General features: G+C 38.2%; 1 protein-coding gene and 1 non-coding gene across 4 annotated transcripts in view; one reads left to right on the top strand and one right to left on the bottom strand.

Annotated features, from left to right (window-relative positions):
- Positions 1–3,873: 3,873 nt before the first annotated feature.
- The window catches only part of ANKHD1 (ankyrin repeat and KH domain containing 1), a 123,595-nt gene continuing 106,801 nt past the window's right edge, over positions 3,874–20,667 (bottom strand). For 2 of the 3 annotated variants that reach the window (XM_025852120.2, XM_025852117.2), the window contains 10 exons: positions 17,148–17,322; positions 15,484–15,940; positions 14,879–15,025; positions 13,100–13,249; positions 11,321–12,933; positions 7,491–7,667; positions 5,951–6,202; positions 5,236–5,411; positions 4,625–4,789; positions 3,874–4,358 (listed from right to left, as the gene is read on the bottom strand). In XM_025852120.2, coding sequence (XP_025707905.1) covers positions 4,299–4,358; positions 4,625–4,789; positions 5,236–5,411; positions 5,951–6,202; positions 7,491–7,667; positions 11,321–12,933; positions 13,100–13,249; positions 14,879–15,025; positions 15,484–15,940; positions 17,148–17,322 — 3,372 coding nt within the window. In that variant the 3' untranslated portion in view covers positions 3,874–4,298. The remainder of the gene's footprint in view (positions 4,359–4,624; positions 4,790–5,235; positions 5,412–5,950; positions 6,203–7,490; positions 7,668–11,320; positions 12,934–13,099; positions 13,250–14,878; positions 15,026–15,483; positions 15,941–17,147; positions 17,323–20,667) is intronic. The other variant, XM_025852118.2, reaches the window with a different exon arrangement.
- On the top strand, positions 18,255–18,361 carry LOC112809012 (U6 spliceosomal RNA). Its single transcript, XR_003204489.1, has one exon. It is a non-coding gene; the product is annotated as a U6 spliceosomal RNA (small nuclear RNA).

Raw genomic sequence — 20,667 nt, forward strand, 5'->3', positions numbered from 1 at the left:
AATGCTGAGATGGAACAGCACAGGAAGCAGCTAGATACATGGGTCTGAAGCTCAGGGGTAGAAATCTGGGCTAGTGATTCAGATCTGGGTGGAGTGAAATCCGAGAGTATGGGATGAGATCACCTGGACAGAAGGTACAGCCTGCGAAGAGGCCTAAGCACACCAACATTTATTTAAGAGGTAGTGAAGGGAGAGGATTCACCAAAAGAGACTGAGAAGTGTCAAAAGTTTTCAAGAAGGGTCACTGTGGAAGTGAGGTCACCTTTCTGTTAATTTCTACTACAAAATGACAGCAGTAGTTACTACTACTACTATAATACTGTTGTCTTTTTTTTTTTTTTTTAAATACTACTACTACTCTAAAACTTTTCTTGAGGCGCTGTGTGCGCTAAGGGCTGGGGAACTAGAGATAGGTTGTTGGCCTTAGAAAGCCAGATACATCATGCATGCAATCTGGATGAAGGACCGAGAGTTTAAATCAGAGGCTCAACACAGATTACCCATTAGAATGTGGGAGCTTAAAACAGACAAGCACACAAACAAGAAAAAAAAAGAAAGAAAGAAAAGAAAAAGACCTATGCCCAGGCTCCAACCCCAGAGATCTGATTAAGCCTATAAGGGAATATCAGGTCTTTGCTACCAGACAAGCTACTTGGACTTTTACCAATACCATGAAAATAAAACAGGAGGTGAAAGTAATCAAAACAGGTTGGCAGTCTGGTGGTGAGATTCATGATCCTGTTTTCCAAGTTAGGTCTTAGATTGGAAGTGGTCTTAATACACGTAAGTTCTGGATACTTAAAATCATCTTTCTCTCACTCATTTGCTACAGAATAGAGTAGAGGTGAAGAATCTGCCTGATGGCAAATGGTGACAAATCTTTAAGGATGAACAGAAAATACAATGTTATCAGAGCCCCTCACCCCAGGACAGGGTCCACTGGGAAGACGTCATAACCAGCAACACTTCTTGATAGAAGCAATCTAAGGCTAGAGAACAAGATGTTCAGAAGCTGTTTTTCTACAGGCTTATTTGCCACTTCCTGGGTTTACAATGGGGTTCAAAGGTCTTGAACAGTAGGCTAGAACCAAGTATACTAACTACTCCTTTTTTTTTTTTTTAAAGATTTATTTATTTATTTTGAGAGAGTGAGAATGAGAGAGAGAGAGAGAGTACATGAGAGGGGGGAGAGAGGGAGAAGCAGGCTCCTCGCCGAGCAGGGAGCCCGATGCGGGACTCGATCCTAGGACTCCAGGATCATGACCTGAGCCGAAGGCAGTCGCCCAACCAACTGAGCCACCCAGGCGCCCCTAACTACTCCTTTTTGTTTGGCTTGAAACTATAATATCACTAGCCTTTCCCCTTCTACAAGACACCTCAAACTGAGGATAGTCCCCTCATGGGCTAACTTTGAGGATGGGAGGAGGATTTGGCCAGAACCTACAAGAAGAGATGAAAATTGTAGTTCCAAGTCCTGAGATTTCTTACCTCTGGTTAGGAGAGGCCACCATTGGCTGTCCAACTCTCTTCTTCGGTCTGGTTAGCTGAGGTGATGGGATTTCCCCTTTGAGAGCAGGGACTGAAGGAAGCAGACTGGCCTATAAAAGGGCAAGTCAGCACACTGTAGCCACAATAGGTTTAAAGGGTCTTAAAACATCAATAATTTTATTGGTGGTGGAATTTTATTACACTACTACTTGAAATAAGTGGGTCCAGAAACCTTGTTGATATAGTTTTATTCCTTGAAAGAGCTGTTACTCTCATGGGGTTTGATCTATGCCTCAACAGGATGTTTCTTAATGACTTGAGGTCTCACTATGAATGTGCAAGGTTTTCTTCTGCCTTTATTAAAGTCTCAAGATCAGTACCGTCCCACACAACAGCAGGCTTCTGATTCCAGGTGAGAACCAATGGTAGGGGCTCTCAAACCTCAGAAATGTAAACATTCTATTGGCTTCGAGTATTCCCATCCCGTATATTCTCATTCACAAGAAAAAGGAGGAAATCTGTGTTAGCACTAGTAGACTCTTTTGAGTTCATTTACATTCAATTTTATTTTCAGATGAGGAAAGTGAAGCCCAGAAATGAAAAATGACTTGCCTGAGGTCACAGAGCTTCAAGCGAAAAGAAACAAAAACAGAATTTAGGCTTGTCTTATTTCCACTGTACCCATGCTGCCTCCCTCCAAATCCCTCGTATATTTTTAAAGTAATTAAGTTCTTACCTGAGCTAGGTTTAATCCAAGGTTCAGGTTGGTAAAAGAGCAGTAAAGTAATGCCAGGAAGAGGCAAGACAGAGGAAGAAGAGATTATAGCAGGAAAAATGGGTTGGGGAGGAGGGATCCAAACAGAAAGAAAAGAAGGCAGTGCTGGTAAGGCGGCAAGGAGGAGGGTATCCTGAAAAACCACCAGGGACTGCACAGCTCCTGTTTCTTCCTAATCCTCCTAGGGCTTTCTCCTAATTGTCCCCTCTTCTCGTGGGTTCTAGTTCCTGACCTGAGATAAAATTTCTCATTCTCTTATCCTCAAGGTGCAGAGGATAGGGTTAAGGGCTCTCCCAGATAACTCAAATGTATTGTAGACTGTTAAGACAGGAAAACAGTTTTGTCCCACTGAATAATTTACTTAATATTATCTCTCACTAGTATATGCTTCATTAAGAGTAGTTTCATTCACTTCACTAATATTAGGTGATTTTTGTTGTTGTTGTTGTTAGTGGTAAATAGAAACAGCAAGAGATATAGGTGATCCAAGGGGTCTCTTGAGAATACTTGATGTGGTTATCAAGCACTAAAAAAGCAGTAACTTCAACACCTGTGATACTTTTCAAATCCATTCAAAATAGAAAACAAGAAATGAGGTTAAAGAAGCTCTCATATGTAAGATGATATGGAAGACAAAAGAACCAGGCATGTCTAAGACAGAACTTGGGTGTTTCATTTAGCGGTGGCTTTAGGAGCCAGGCAGAGAAGATTAAGAACTCCTGGTGGTATGGAAGTTGAAAAGTGCTGCTGGTTAGGCTCTGCTGCTAGTGACTATTTTTTTGTACATTCTTCTTTGCTTTGATATGTGTTTTGATTTCTCTATCGGCCTGAAGCATTTTCTTGTTTTCTTTTCTAGAGTGCCTATACATAAAACCAGGAAACTCCACTATATTAAAACATGAAAAAATTGATGACTGTTCTTTTCAGAAGGTTGTTTTTCCTTCTCTATTGCATCAGATTCTTGGCAAAGCCTATAGTTTGGCCAAGGCAATCCATTCTAGTGTTCCTGTGTTTAGCTTGTTAAACATATTGGCTCTTCATACTTGGGGCTGTGGAACTAAGCCCAGAATTAGTCACATATTTATAAAGATTACTCCGCTGATTCAACAATACCACAGTATTCCAGGAGGCACTCCCACCCACTCCTATGTCCCAACCCAAATAAAACATAAAACACTATAACCAAATAAGTCTTTAGATAAAAGTCAGGAAGCACAAAAGAACCTGAAGTTGAGGATTTGGGTGTTCCTAGGTTTGTTCACGGTCATCTAATTGCAATCCCATGGTCCTTATTGACACTCATGATCCATAAGGAGCTAACCCCAGCAAAGGCCTATCTGCTAAAGTCACATAAGACACATTGCAGGGGCTTGAAACTTTCCTACTTATAAAATGATATGGAAGAGAACAAGAAAATAAGGAATGTTTAACACAGAATAGGTAGATAACTAGTCTTCCAAACGCTTTTTCAAGGCAGTCTAAAAATGATCTCCAAAGTGTAAAATGTGAGACACCTGTTAGAAATAACAGTATTAACAACTTGGTTCCACAGGATTGTGGACTGGGTAATACCTGCATGACCACTGAAAGGATCACACCCCACTTCTAAACACTGTTCATCTTTTTATTGAATATTCTGGTAAATATTTCACATTAATACAGGCTACATTAAGTAGAGCCACTATATGACAAGAAATTTACTCAACTTTTTCCTTTTAAGTATGTAAACAATTGTACATGTATTTTCCACCCTAAAAGGTTGAAACATGTAATCATCTAATTCTCTTCTGCATACAAGTAGCATTCAGTATGTTTAGCCAAAAGCACTAAGTTCAAAATGGCTAAACTAACCAGAGAACATAATCAGGTGGATAGGAAATCACTTTGTTCTTATACAATGGGCAATCAAATTTCCATTGTTAACGCCTCAGAGAAAATTTCTTAGTTAGGCACATTAAAAAAAAAAAAAAAATCCCCAGGGTTCTTCCAAGGTCATAGGTTTCTCAAACAAGGCTAAAGAATAAGACCTTCTAACTTAGTTGACATATTTGAGATGCATGTTTCCAATATGAGGAGCCCACGTGCCAGGCCAAATCTGAAAAGGGGGAGGAAAAATTGGAATTTCTAATTAGGAATCTTTAGACATTTACAAAATGAATATATAAATGCAATGGCAATTCACTGTTTCTGCCTAGGAAGAATACATATACATGAGATAAAATGTTTAGTAGCATCATACTGATATTGAAAAACTTAATTCAGATGAAGGTGGTCAGATGTCATGACTTGATATTCAGAATTTGCATTACCCAAAGAATTAAAAGAATGACATGACAAAATAGAGCACTAAGTCTATTTTACCTGCTGGGCATCAGTGCATTCAGTAGAATTTTGAATAACTTTTATCATAGGGTTCCAAGCAGGATCTGGGTTGTGAAGTCCATTAAACAGAGGTCCACCTGGAACATCAGCAAGCTGAGGATGAGAGGGTATTATGGTGCCTCCATACATGGAAATTGGCAGACCCTATGAAAGAAAGCGAAAGAAAAGTTTAATCCTGAAGTGAAATGATGATTCCATAATACCAGCTTAGATCTCTCTAATTTCCCTTTATCCAGAGAACTCCTGAGAATCCTTTAAAATATAGCATCATACAGTGTTGAAAAACCAAAAGTGGTTTACCTGCATTAGCAACACTTTTCAACAAGAAGAAAATACCCTCAACTAAATCCAGTATCAAATCATCAGGAAATTTCCCAGCTTTGATGAACACATAGAATACCCTCAACTTTTCTACATTTTAGTTTCATCAATAAGCTTGTGCTAAGAAAAGGGAAACTCTACTAAAAGATCTGGCCAAGTGATGGAAACAAACTTGTTACACCAAAAGGGAGAATTATTTCAATACAAACTATTCCTTAACATTAGCTGGCAAAGTGTTAAACAAGTTACAATGATGTTTGTTGACTCACTTTAGAAAAATCCAGAAAACTGCTTGCCATAGGTTGATGAAAAATGTTAGAGGGGGCTACCATTCCAGAATCATCTCTCTCCATTGGTTGATGCTGGGAGAATGTGCTTGGGTCTGACAATTGTTGATGCATTGGATGGTTCCCTATCACAGACTGTGACCAACCTGATAAACCTTCTGGAAAGAAGAATTGAGGACAGGGTTTGATATTTATTTGAGTAAAATGACAAAAATATTACTACTTGAACTTTTTCCATACTAAATTTTATCACACTCATTCCTCTGAAGAGCTCAGTGCATGTTCATGACCATCTTTGCAAATCGAAAAAAACAGTTCCTGGAAAACTTGAGTGAAGTCCTTTGAATACCCCAAATACTCTACCTACTCCTTCAAAAGAGCAAGTGCTCTCTGAAAGAACATAAATGATTATCCCATTCTGCACTGGAAAGCTTAAAAGGGAAAGGAAGTACACTTTGAATTTTTTACTTCTAATCTATATTTATTTTTATTATATATATTACATATATTATTATGTATAAACCAAACTAACATTCCAAACTCTGAGACTGGATTGAATTCTTCAAAGGTATAAACATTCCTACTGATTGTTAAGTGTAGGAACTAAGCCATTTTATTTTAAGGAGCTAAGTTTTAATGGCAAAATCCCACAACTTACTGGAGATATCCCCCCAGAAAGAGGACAAGGTAACTATACCTGACATAGCATTGACGCCAAACGACCAGATTCCACTGTGTCCAACGGGAGCGACAAAACTGGTCCCCACAGGGGCTTGGGCGACAGACCCTCCTTGCCGAATCCGGGCTAGCCTCTCTGTTCCAATGGGGGGAGGTATCTTCCGATCCTGACTGGTGCTGCCTCCTTTTGGTTGGCCCAAAGTTGGTGGTGCAGAGGTGGCTGAAAGAGGTGAAGATGATCCCGAAGAAACAGATGGAATAGGAGAGTCACCTGGTGGCAAAATATTTCTCTATTGTTTTATTACATTAAAAACTATAAGAATATGAGAAACCTTGTTGGAAAGATCTATTCCACAACACAGGTTCTGTAAAGAAAAATTTCATTTTATAAGATCATTCAAGTGAAAACATGTAAGTTTTATGAATATTATCCTACACTACTTCTGCACATATGAAGCATAAGCAAATAGTCTAAAAATTGTTCTCCAGATTGCTGAACAAAGCTAGAAAGGATGAAGGCCATATTAATTTTTATTCTAGTTCTAAATAATCTTCTCAAAATATAATCTGTCAAATTTTAAATTAACTTAAATGAGGCAATATTTGTACAATAACTAGCATATTGTTTGGAAAAGAGCTGGTGGCCCTCTATATTTAGCTGTTCTCTTTTTTCCTCTTTCTACAGCCCTTTTTTCCCATAAGGAAGAAAGGTTAAATGTTAGCAAATATCTTGGATTCAATTCATGGCTTTGTTTCTTAACAGGATTCTCAGGTAATGTTGGTAGTTTTTCTTGTCAAAAGGGCCAATACTCATTGATTGCCTCACGATACTCATTTAAAAAAATCAAATCCTGTTCAAGTACTGTGAGAACTTCATCTGTTCTAAATATTGAAAAAACAAAGAACAAAGGCATATGTTGGGCGCCTGGGTGGCTCAGTTGGTTAAGCGACTGCCTTCGGCTCATCATGATCCTGGAGTCCCGGGATCGAGGCCTGCATCGGGCTCCCTGCTCAGCAGGGAGTCTGCTTCTCCCTCTGACCCTCTTCCCTCTTGTGCTCTCTGTCTCTCATTCTCTCTCTCTCAAATAAATAAATAAAATCTTTAAAAAAAAAAGTTAAAAAAAAAGAACAAAGGCATTATGTTCACTTATAAATGGCAATAATATGGTTTCCTAAATTGTAAAAATAAACTAAGAATCATACCAAATTAACTAGATATATAAATCTACTTTTCAGACTTAAGAAATTATTTTGCAGTACTACCCTCAAAGGATCCTTTTATAAAACTATGTGTAGTACCTCTTTTCTTGACCCAACTCCCAGAGTAAACATTTCTGGCTTAGAAGGACAGCTTGACCCTTCTCAAATTTTCTATCTACAAATGACTGACAATTTTTGACAGGACTGCAATACAAACCTTAAGTATCTGCATACCATCATACCATTTACTTTAGTTTACTAAACTTTAGTTTACTAGAGTTACTACACAGTGTTCCCTGAAACAAATGGTTTAATAGCTTATTCAAGACTCTTTGGGAAGAGTTCCTCCAGATTCCTACATGAGTTTGAGGCGCTTGTCCAAGGATGGGGGGAAAAATGTTGTCTGTTGAAACTCGGAGTCCCAACAGGAGCTGGCCCTTGCAGGAAAACCCGTGTTCCTGGTATGCCGGAAAAACTTGTCAGAGGAGCAGAAGAGGAAGATGGGGAGCTGCCTGATGGGTCAATGGATGGTAAGCCTGAAAGAAAACAGGTCCAAGACATCCAATTAGCCAAGGCTTTAAAACTGAAAGTCCAAAGTTTACTTATTCCTTTTTAAAAAAGAAGAAAGCATGCAGTTTATTTTTGTAGATCACAGCAAAAATAATCTACTTATGTGGCACTGTTTTATGGCCCTAACCCATTTTATTCTTGCAGTCCAGAAGAATCATCACCAAACAGCACTAGATATAGAAGAGTGAGCCACAGACCTGTAACCTCTGAAACAAATAATACATTATATGTTTAAAAAAAAAAAAAAGAAGAAGATAGTAGGAAGGGAAAAATGAAGGGGGGGAAATCGGAAGGGGAGACGAACCATGAGAGACTGTGGACTCTGAGAAACAAACTGAGGGTTCTAGAGGGGAGGGGGGTGGGGGGATGGGTTAGCCTGGTGATGGGTATTAAAGAGGAAGCACTGTGTGTTATACACAAACAATGAGTCATGGAACACTACATCAAAAACTAATGATGTAATGTATGGTGATTAACATAACATGATAAAATTAAAAAAATAAAAGTGAACCCAATGTTTTAGAATGGCAGTCACCTGGAATAATGTTCTGGATAAATCTCAAAGCTTTCTTCATTGGAGGGGACATGAAATACGAGCATGTTGTGACTAAGTGGTACCCATCAATAATTTCTGCTTTCCCTTTTGTGGAAAATCTCAAAGTACAGCTGTTCATCAACATAAATATAGTTATTTCCTATGGAACATGAATAACATCATCTACCAATGTTTCCTTCCTAACGAGGAAAAGCATACTATTAAAGATAATTTCAGTATTCCATCTGATTAAAAATAAATCAACAGTTGCATATGAAAGTTTCTATCTAGTTTGTGTAAAGCTGAATTTAGCAGTCTTCTCAAATGCCACTGCTTTCTTTGGAGAATGTATTAAAGAAAGTGAACAAGTGGCTGGAAAAGGATTACAGGTGCTCATTTCCGGAAAAAAGTTAATATCAACATAAAAAAACTGTCAAAACTTCTCTCAAGCAGATCTTCACCCATTTAAAGTATGTAATTCAAAGGCTTTTAGCATATTCACAGTTTGTACAACCATCACCACAATCAATTTTAGAATATTTTTGTCTGCCCTAAAAGAAACTCTGTACCGATTACCTGTAACACCCCATCCTCCAAACAACTAATAATATACTTTCTGTCTCTATAGATTGGTCTATTCTGGAAATTTCATATAAATGGAATTATATAGTATGTGATCTTTTTGCGACTGGTTCTTTCACTTGGCATAATGTTTTCAAGGTTTGGCCATGCTGTAGTGTGCATCAGGACTTCTTTCCTTTTTACTGTTGAGTAGTAATCCCATTATGTCAATACATCACATTTTGTTTTTGCATTTATCAGTTGAGGGACAGTGGGTTGTTTCCACTTTTGGGTTATTATGCTGCCATGAACATTTGTGTACCAGTTTTTTGTGTAGACATGTTTCTCTTCCACCTAAGAGTGGAATTACTGGATCATATGGTAATTATGTGTAACTTTTTGAAGAACTGTCAAAACCTGTTTTTCTCAAGTTGCTATATCACTTTGAATTTCCACCGGCAGCATTTGAGGTTCCCAATTTCTCCACATCCTTCTCTATTGTCTTCAGTATTACTATTTCCTACCTGTGAACCAGGAGAATTAAAGTATATCCATGAAAGAAGAGGATCAACAAAAGAAACCAGACAGGCAGTTAAGATAAAAGGCTAAGCTTATCAATCCTGGAACCCAGAGGGAAGGTCCAGAATTAATGCTTGCTTTTTAAAAAATGATTATTTTTTATTAGCAGTAAATAATTTTGATGCTATAGATCTGAGTACTTAAGGTCCTCAAACCTTGTTTTCTACCAAACCAGATGGATGATTTCTTTTATTTTTTTCTAGAAATTCATAATCCATACATCTTCTGGGATGCACTGTGTGGAGTGCAAAGAGCTCCAACACTGGAATATGAGAGATCTGAAGCCAAACTGGCTAAGGCACTGGGAATTCACATGTTAGTGCCAGTCAAGTCAAAAATTAATGCTTTCTACACGGATTGCCTGAGCACTAGCAATGAATTCTTCTTTCACCCTGTGGCCTTTGAAAACCTCTATCATAGTTTCCCCAAAATGAAAAGTTAAAATACATACTGATTTATAGGAAAAAAATAGAAAAATGGAAGAAAAAAATCCTAGAGAATATTTTGGACCATAGATGATCTTATGTAGGCTTATACATCTACTTGAAAGATGATATAACAGCTATGTTTTCCTGAAAAGACAAGTAAATAAAAACATATCTGAAAAGAAAGCTAAGGCTACACCATATCCATAAACTCCCAAATTTTTAACACCACATATCAGTTTATAATTAGCAAAAAGGAAGGATGGGCTACAAAAAGACAGTTTTCCAACTGAAAGAAAAATGCTAAGTGGCCATTCCATGTCAGCTGCGATTTCTATTTTTTTCAGAATAGTGCAGAGTAGACTGAAATTTGGCTCTTAGAGTCTAGAAAACAGACTGGTTTTCTAAATATCTTCAAGCCAACACTAGACTCCTATCACCTATATCTTCCATATAATGCCTCAGCAGCTAATTTGTAATTTTGAGAAACCAGATCGCTGAATCTAAATTGGTCATTTTACAGTAAGAGCCCACAAATGACTAGATCTCCCCAGTCAGCTCCATCTAATGTCAACAGTAAAGAATACTATTAAACATCACTTAAGATTCCAGTCTGAGGACCCAAGCCTGAGAACAGAGAATAATGTAGATTAGGGACTGGTACCTAAACACTTTTGTAACATAAACTTTTAAACCTGAGAAGGTTTAAACACTAGTGAGCAAACACTCACTATGATTTTTTTTTTTTTTTTTTTTTTTTTTTTTTTTAAAGTTTTTATTTATTTATTTGAGAGAGAGAGAATGAGAGAGAGAGAGCATGAGAGGGAGGAGAGTCGGAGGGAGAAGCAGACTCCCTGCTGAGCAGGGAGCCCGATGTGGGACTCGATCCTGGGACTCCAGGATCATGACCTGAGCCGAAGGCAGTCGCTTAACCAACTGAGCCACCCAGGCACCCGATTTTTTTTTTTTTAAGATTTTATTTATCCATTCATGAGAGACAGAGGGAGAGAGAGAGAGAGAGAAGCAGAGGGAGAAGCAGGCTCCCAAGGAGCAGGGAGCCTGATGCGGGACTCGATCCCAGGACCCTGGGATCATGACCTAAGCTGAAGGCAGACGCTTAACCATTTGAGCCACCCAGGCGCCCAAACACTCACTATGATTTTAAAAATGTCTATAAATGTGGACTCCTTGAAACATCCTCTGAGTCCCTTCTTAGTAATATCATCATACCAGTTCTTAGAAAATGGACTGACGCAAGGTATAACCTCCTTGCCACAAGGGACGGAGATATCATAAAGACAATATAAAGCACCTCACTGTATGTGAGTGATTCACCTACAGGTAGATTTCTGCCCACTCCAACAGCAGTCATTAACAGATCTTTGGTATTTATGACACATTCTCATCTCTTTAAGATCATGCACTATTATGTACAGAAGAACTGCTTTATTATCTTGGAGGATTCAGTTATGCTGGTAGAGCCCCATATTGAGCTGCAGTAATAGTTATCATTACTTACCAACTGGACTAGTTGAAACTCGCTGGGAAGGTGGTCTGAAGCCAGGTGCCTTGGAGTTGTCAGGGTGCACGTTTTCCAAGTGTCCAAGTACAGAATTACCCAGGAACGCTGACTGAACAGTGAAAGAGGCATCTGCAGCAACTCGTGAGGACAGTGGACCATCTCCCCAACCCTGGTTAGCTGGCACCTGACTGCTATCGAAAAGACTACTGAAGTGATTGAAAAGTGTGGCCGGGCCGAATGTAGGTGGCAAAGATTTATTTGCTGGGTTAATGTGCATCTGAGAACCATTCATAATGTTCATGGCTGAAGAAAGCTGCACTGCAGCTGGTGGGCCTTGAGGTGGTGTTAAAGGAACCGGATTTGTAACAAAAATAGACTGGGGATCCTGGTGTATAGTTGCATTGGGTACCACTGAGTAAAAAGAACCTCTGGGCTGCATTCGATGAGAAACTCGAGGTGCTGGTACAGCTAACTGAGGTAAATTACTGGTGTCCTGATTATCAGCAGCAACCAATCTGGGTGATGCCAGAGTCAATGGAGCAGGTTCGGAGTTAGATGCAAAAGGCATTGACATAGGACTTAAGTCAGATACACTGGACGGCTGCACCTCCTCCTGTGTGCTACCGGAGGGAGGAGCGGGACTACCGGATGGGTGAGTTTCTGGAGCTCCTGGGGTGTTGCTGGCAGAGCTACTGCAACTATTTGCAGTTGAAGAAGGGGTGCACAGGTTGGCCAGGGCCTGCTCCTGTGCGGACACTTTCTCTTTGGGGGCTGGCATGGCAGAGAAAGACTCCATCTTTTGAGAAGAAAGCTGGGCTTGAGAAGTACTCGCGGGCAGAAATGTGGTGGGCACTTGCCCGCTGGGGATAGGTGCAGAGGAAACAGAAGGCAGGGGACTACAAGTGCTGGTCACAGAAGAAATCACTGTTGCTGGAGGACTCGTCTTAGGCACACAGGCAAACAACTGCTTTCTGACTGATGAAGGAGTCCGGGTATTAGTCACACACAGCTGCTGACTGGCAGCCACTACAGAAGAGACAGTGATAGGACAACTGGCAGTAGCTAGTCCAGCAGACTCTGAGGCTAAGACAGTCCCGTTCTGGTTAGGTAGACGGCCTGCATTATTATGCTTTGGAGAGCTATTTGTGTTGCCAGGATTCACAGGTCTCACTGGGAATGGTCCCCAAGTGTTAGGAGAGGGTGAAAAGGTTCCTCCAAACTGGGCCATGGGTAAGCGAGGATGCCGAATCTGTTGCATAGTTTGAGCAGCCAGCAGGGCAAAATGAGGGTGGGGGTAAGCCAAGGGTAGAGAAACTGGGAAAGAAGAACGTACATTTGCTGGAACGTTCTTGTTAAGTTTATTAGTTGGCTGGAACGTAGATAATGTTGTCGCCTGTGAAGTTACAAGAGTCGGAGCACCCAAAGGAAATGCATTTTTACTGGAAGATGCTGTGGTGCCTACTCCAGAGGAGAAGTTTGCATGGATGGATTTGGTGCTGGCAGGTGTTCTGATATGATTTTTAGGAATCAAGTCTTCCAGTTCCTTAGCAGGATCTTGAATAAGTGCATTGATAAGTTGAACTGCGTATCTTGTTGATTCTGTACCACCCCTGGGGAGAAAACAAACAAAACACAAAAACAAGGTCAAAGACATAAAAAACAGGTAATTTTAACCATAAAATAAAATTCTTGATTGTACCATAACCCCAAAAAAGTTTACTTCTAAAAACATTTAAGTTCCACACAGAACGAGTAATATACATTTTTCACAAATACCTTATTGTGATCATTCTCTCGCCATTCTTATCTTTTTGTTTATCCACATCAATATGGGCACCCGTGACATCTTGTATTGCAGTGATGTTGCATCCTCCTCTTCCCATTATCCTGGAAACCACGGAAGCTGGAACAGACAATTTCTTTGACCTAGAAAATGAAGACTACCCATGAGCTTATGAAAACAAATGTCTTTATTTAAAAAGATGTCTCGGTGAGTATGTTCATGGACACCTGTAGAATAATTTTTCTCAAACCTTAAAGGGGAAAGTATTACACGGTTTTGTTTTAGAAACTGACCTCTTCTCATACTGAATTTAATTTAGTGAAAGTAAAAATTCCTTTCTCATTTAAAACAAAATTATGTTTTAAATAACTCGTGATCTAAGCATTTAGATCTGCCCCAAACATCACACGTCAACTAAATTGCAATGACCATATGTACAGACTCTTCCTAAATTTAAATAATGCATAATGTACTGTTAAACTTCATACTGAATAAGAGAGTCTAGCTTATCAGTATCCATAATTTATACTTAGCAATAAAAAAAACATAGCCTCAGATTTGAACTACATAAAAAGGAAGTCACAAGTGGAACCCAGGACTTCCACTTATATGTGAGCTGAGCAGAGCTGGAGAGAAGACCAGAAGGCTGATCTTGGGATCTGATAAGATCGCCTGGATGTCCCTAAGGACTATCAAAGAAACCCAGTGTTTGCTGGCAGAAGCAGTTCTTAAGCATTAAAGCAGAACCAGATGAGAGCAACACCCATTATTTTCAAGTTCTCAGTGCTGGGCCCCAGGATTCCTCCTTTCAGGGAGGGGACCTTCAAACACCTGAATTATTCTGTCCAGAAGAATATCGATGGCAGCACTTAATATATTTTTCATGATCAAAATTTATCACACCTTAATGCTGGGAAGGATATATTCAGATATTTTGAAAGCTAAAGCATGGACTAGGCTATATGCCATGAGTAATACTTAAATTGATCTGATCATCAAGTGTACATCACTTCTCCTATTCTGCCAAGACTTCGTTTTGTTTGCATTTAATGGACACAAATAGTACCAAATAAAAGCTGAGACATCTCAGTCCTTTGGTGATTTAAGGCACATTAGCAAATCTGTCTTGTCCTGCTTCCCTGTTGTAAAGCATGAACAGAGGCTAAAAGTATCATCTGGACTGTACAAAACATTTGAAAGCAGTGGCCTGTCTGCTTTTATTCATTTCCTCCCTCATGGTTTAAGTATAAAACACTGTGATTAAAGGTACTTTTCTTTCCTCTTTCTTTTTTGAGGGTGAAGGCAGTTTTATTTTAATTTTATGGGCTCCTTTCCCCCTTGTAGCAATTACATTAGTTAATAGCGGCTAACCAGTTCTTTAGAATACGCTCTCCAGCAAAGCCTAACTTGATTTAAACACTGTATATGGACAAACTTGATTGTTTTTACCAAAATGGAACCATTAAACAAACATCATAGCCCTCACTAATAACACTGTGACTTTGCTGTAGAATAGTCAGTATATAATCTTCACTTTAAAAGAAGCTTGTGACCATTGTATATGGTTTGTCTAGAAATGTCTGTAAATACGTTCTGTTATTGTAAAGCCAACATTTGTTGTGTCATATAAAATGTGCTGCAAAATTTTACTTTACTTTCATTTTACTCTAGCTGACTCTGGAGTGAGTATGGCACAAATAATAACCACATTCAAATTATTCGTTAATTAACTGGGTAACTGACAGTTAAAAGGTAAGACTAATTCTACTTACCTTCGTACAACTTCTTTCCACCCTTCTTCTCTTTTCTGTCCCCTTTTGGGGCTAGTTAGATTCAGCTTTATGTTTGGAGAACTTAATGGCAATGGCACTGACTTATAGCTTGTTGATAAGGAATTAGAATTCGTTTCGCCTTCAAGTCTGAGAAGAAAGAATTATCAAGTCCAATAAAACAAATTTTCGTACAGAAACTCAAGAGACCATTTACAGACAAAGTTATGCTGAAATATTTAATTTAAAATTTGGCATATCAGTTCAGAAAAGCAGAAAAACAGGGCAAAGAGTTCATCATCTACTTTAGTATCTACTCAGAAGCCAGAGTTGGACTATAATAAATAAAAATGACATGGTGAAAATAAAATCAACATATGCTAGTATTTTCAACTTCAAAAACAAATCATAAAAATTTCTAATAATCTCACTTCAAAACGTGCACATGATTAGGACATTAGTGAATTTCAGTTTTGAATACTGAAGACAGATAATGTGGTAGATCTAAATTGTTTAATACAATTTGTGCTAAAAAACGTACTCAAATTCTTGTGCTGGTCATGAAAAAGGAAAGGTGGATGTATAGTTAACAAATCAGAAAAATTTACCGTGTTTGAGTTTTGGAAGTAGCAGTACTTGTCTTTTCTTCTTGGGAATGGAGTAGCAGTGAGGGGTATCTCCTATCACTAGAGGAATTCACATCCATAGTGAAATTTAACTCTTGGCTTTTACCACCACTGCTACTCTCACTGTTGCAGTCTGTGCTGTCCAAGTTATCCGAGTCACTATTCCCACCAGTACCACCACCTCTGGGTTCTCCGTTTATTTTATTTTTATCAGCTTTTTGCTGTGCTAAGGATATATGTTGTTCTGGTAATATTAAATGTGCAGTGGGAGGGGTCTCCTTTGTTTTGTTCTTCTTATTTTTCCGATTGGTGCTAGGGGTTGTCACCACATTGGCCCTTTTTTTCCCAAACACATTTGTAAATGTTGCAGATGTTGCAGAGATTCCAATTGTGGTGGTGGTTGTTGCACTAGGAGGTTCTATGGGAACTTCTTGCTCCACTGAAATTATCAAAAGGATAAAAGTCACATTGACAGCCACAGATCTCAAAACAAACTATGACAAGATATACATAATAATTCAGTCCTTTAAGTCATCTTTTCCTTTCACCAGTATTCACTAGTAAATAAAGAAATCTTCATTGTTAGAACAAATGTACTAGATGCTATTTTGATGTCTAACTTGGTATAAAAACATTCACACCTTAACATTCTTAAGATCTGAGGTGCTAGTCTCACAAACTAAGCAAAAAATCATAATATAGTTTAAATTCAGGGAAATTTTTGTAGTTTGGCTATTGTTGATAACGCTGATATAAATTTTGGGGTGCGTGGTCCCCTCTGAATTAGTAGCTAGAGAGTAATATGCTAAGCAAAATAAGTCAGTCAGAGAAACACAAATACCATACGATTTCACTTGTATGTGGAATTGAAGAAACAAAACAAATGAGCAAAGGGGAAAAAAGAGAGAGAGAGAGACAAACCAAGAAACACTCTTAACTCTAGAGAACAAACTGATGGTTACCAGAGGGGAGGTGGGCAGGGGGGTGGGTGAAATGGGTGATGGGGATTAAGGAGGGCACCTGTGATGAGCACTGGGTGTTGTATGGAAGTGCTGTCACTAAATTATACACCTGAAACTAATATTACACTATGTTAATGAACTGGAATTTAAATAAGAATTTAAAAAAAAATAAATTCAGGGAAATTTTCAGATAGTATTTTCGAATTAGAATTCAAATAGAGAACAATTACTTGTCTACTACAAGCACCGCTAGAATGTACAAAAAACAAGCTCTGATCTGAGAGTAATAAACCCCAGCCCTGTATAGCTTTGAGCCCGAACCTTAGCTCAGAATTTATTGAGGAACTGGACCTCTCCCCAGTTTCCAAGTGGAGGAGGAAAGGGTGGGACAGACCCTGAAGAGAAGGTGGCAAATCTCTTTACTGCATCACATTTAGGACATATGTGATGTTTTACAGGGTGACTTAAATGACAACTGAACTTCAAATTACATGCTTGCCTTCCCCTTTCTGTTTCTCTGTATCACCTTACAACGTGAATATTCAGAAATATTTACTATAAAAGCCAATTGTCAATTTCAGATTAAAGTACTGAATATCTAACTAGAATTAGAGTAAAAGGTACCCAAAATGAAGTTAAATAAACACAGAATTTTATCACTAATTTGGAAGGGTCATTTCTTACCATCTTCATCATTCTCCTCTTCATCTTCATCCTCTGGTAGTTCTGAATTCTCCTTAGATTTGTTTTCCTCATCTTCTTCCTGCTTCCTTTTCTGCTCCTCTTTTTTCTTCTTTCTCTTTTCTTTTCTTTTCTCTCTTTTAGCTGCAAGAGCCTGCTTTCTGCTCTCCTCTCTTGACTGCAAATTAAGTAGGCATATCATTTCACCAATAATGCAGTCATTTAAAATAAAGAATGAATACTTTTGTGTATGATAGATGGGGCTTCCCATGTGTCAGTCTCAAAACACATTTATAAAAGCACCAAAAGAAAAAAAAAAAAGATAAACCAGACATCAAAATTAAGTTTTGTACTTCAACAAAACCATCAACAAAATAAAAAAGACAATGCGTAAAATGGGAAAAGAGTTTTTGCAAATCATACATCTGGGTAAGGGATTTGTATCAAGAATATATGAAGTCCCGGGGTGCCTGGGTGGCTCAGATGGTTAAGTGTCTGCCTTCAGCTCAGGTCATGATCCCAGGGCCCTAGGATCGAGCCCCACATTGGGCTCCTGGCTCAGCGGGGAGACTGCTTCTCCCTCTCCCTCTGCCTCTCTCCCTGCTCATGCTCTCTCTCTCTCTCTGTATCTCTGTGTCTCAAATGAATAAATAAAAATCTTAAAAAAAAAAGAGTACATAAAGTCCCATGACTCGATAATAAAAAGACAAATAACTAAAAAACTAACTAAAAAATACACAAAGGACCTTGAGGCATTTCCTCAAAGACCATACATGAATAGCCAAAACATATGAAGACAGGTGCTCAATAATTACTAGACATCAAGGAAAAGCAAATCAAAATCATAACAAGATAACCACTCTGTGCCCACTAGATAGCTATAATCAAAAGACAGATAATAGCAAATATTGGTGAGGATGTGGAAAAACTAAAAAGTTCAAACATTGCTGGTAGGAACGTAAAATGGTGCAGCTGCTTTGGAAAACAATCGGACAATTCCTCAAATGGTTAAACACAGAATTACCCTATGATCTAGCAATTCCCTTCGTGTGTGTGTGTGTGTGTATACCCAGAGAAATGAAAACACATTCATACAAAAATTTGTACCATGTGCTCGCTTTGGCAGCACATATACTAAAAAATGTCTAACAATAAAGAGATTAGCATAGCTCCCGCACAAGGATAACATGCAAATTCATAAGGCATTCCATATTAAAAAAAAAAAGTAAAGAAAAACTTGTATACCTATGAAGCAGAAATAACCTGAATGTCCATCAACTAATGAATGGATAAATAAAGCGTATGTTTATAATGGGATATTATTTAGCAATAAAAAGAAATTAAGTATTGATACATGTGACAACATGGTTGAACCTTGAAAACATTATCAAGTGAAAGAAGCCAGTCACAGAGGAACAAATATTGTATGATTCCATTTATATGAAATGCCCAGAATAGGCAAATCCATAAAGACAAAAAATAGTTTAGTGGTTACCTAGGATGGAGGGATTGAAGGGGGTGACACTTAAAGGGTGTAGGGTTTCTTTTTAGGATTGTGAAAATATTCTAAAATTGACTGTGGTGATAAATGCACAACTCTGAATATACTAAAAGCCACTGAATTATATACTTTATCTATTTGCTTGTTTGAAAAAATATATATATTTTAAGATTGTATTTATTTTCTCCCTCTCCCTCTGCCATTCCCTCTGCTTGTGCTCTTCTATCTCTCTGTCAAATAAATAAAATCTTAAAAAAAAAATTGCATTTATTTGAGAAAGAGACAGAGAGAGCACAAGCAGGGGGAGAGGCAGAAGGAGAGAGACAAGCAGACCCCCTGCTGAGCAGGGAGCCCCACGCAGGGCTCCATCCCAGGACCCCGAGATCACGAACTGAACCGAAGTCAGAGGCTTAACTTGACTGAGCCAGCCAGTCACCCCTGAACTGTAGACTTTAAATGGGTGAATTGTATGATATGTGAATTAAATCTTAGTAATACTGTTAAAAAATACATTTATGTAGCATCTGTTTTACTAAAAAATTTCACTATAAACATATTGACCAGAGGCTATTATAAAAATTATTTTCCTACTTTATAGAATTTTTTAAAGCCACATACGTAATTCTGATCACTTTTAGGTTTTGCTGTGGCTAGTACTAGAAAATGTCATTTTTTTCAGAAAGGGGAACATAGTAATAAGTTGCTAGCATCATGAAAGTTTGTAACAAGTAGAAAATACATCAAGTTATTTATCCTTCTATGGTAATTAAGTAAAGCATTTTCCTCAAAATTATAATTTACCATTTTGAGGCATAAATTGATTATTCTTTGAAACTTTTATTTATCCAAATCAGAGGTTGGCAAACTATGGCCTGAATGCCAAATCCAGTCTACCAGCTGTGTTTATATGGCCTGAAAGCTAAGACTAGCTTTGACATTTTAAATGGTTGAAAAAAATAAAATGAGTATTTCATGACACTTGAAAATTATATAAAATTCAAATTCCAGTGTTCAAAAATAAAGTTCTATTGGAACACAGTCATGCTCATTCATTTAGCTATTGCCTATGGCTGCTTTTATGCTATAACAACAGAGCTGAGGACTTAGGACAGACATCATATGGCCTGCAAAGCCTAAAATATTTACTGTTTGGCATTTTATAGAAAAAGTTTGCCAATTCCCTACGTAAATGAGAAAGGACTGAGAGAAGAGATTGCATATTCAGCTAAAAACTGAATTTCATCACTCTGTTGGCATAAGAACAAATACGGAATTGCTGACCATATCCCTGGGTAGTTACACAAAAATCAAAATTATAGACATGAAAGGTACCTTAATAGTCATCTATGAACTCTGCTTTATTTTTATATGATAAAACTTCTTTTCCCTTCTGATTTTAACTGTAATCTTAAGGTTTATACTTTCCCCCTATTAGTAATGAATGTCCTTATATGTTCACATCTTTTGAGCATTTGTCTAATTATTTACCTTAGGCTAAATTTCTATAAGTAGAATGAATGGTGGGAGTAAGGGTATCCACCTTTTTAATTTATTTGTGAAAGCACTTCCATTAATAGTTACAGTAATTTACACCATATATCAAAAATCATTCACTAGAGTGCTAATCTTTCCCCACCCTTGCCATCAATAGCTATTACCTAATCTTCAAATTTTAAGCTTTGCCAATGTGGTAGAAAAAATTAATTGAATATTTGTATTTCTTTTTCTGTGAACTGCCCATTCATGTGATCATTTTTTATTTTGGGCAAGTTACATTTTTCTCATTGATTTGTAAGCAACCTTTTCTTCTGTTCTTAGCTTATATGTTTTTTGGGTTTTTTGTTTGTTTTTAGAGAGAGGGGGGCAGGGAAGGGCAGAGGGAGAGGGAGAAAGAGAATTTCAAGTAGACTCCATGCCCAGTATGAAGTTTGATGCAGGGCTTGATCTCACAACCCTGAGATCAGGACCCAAGCCAAAGTCAAGAGTCGGACACTTAACCGACTGAGCCACCAGGCACCCCAT

This window comes from Callorhinus ursinus, unplaced genomic scaffold, assembly GCF_003265705.2.
Source record: "Callorhinus ursinus isolate GAN/ISIS: 27379988/994484 unplaced genomic scaffold, GSC_fseal_2.0 scaffold83, whole genome shotgun sequence".
NCBI lineage: Eukaryota > Metazoa > Chordata > Mammalia > Carnivora > Otariidae > Callorhinus > Callorhinus ursinus.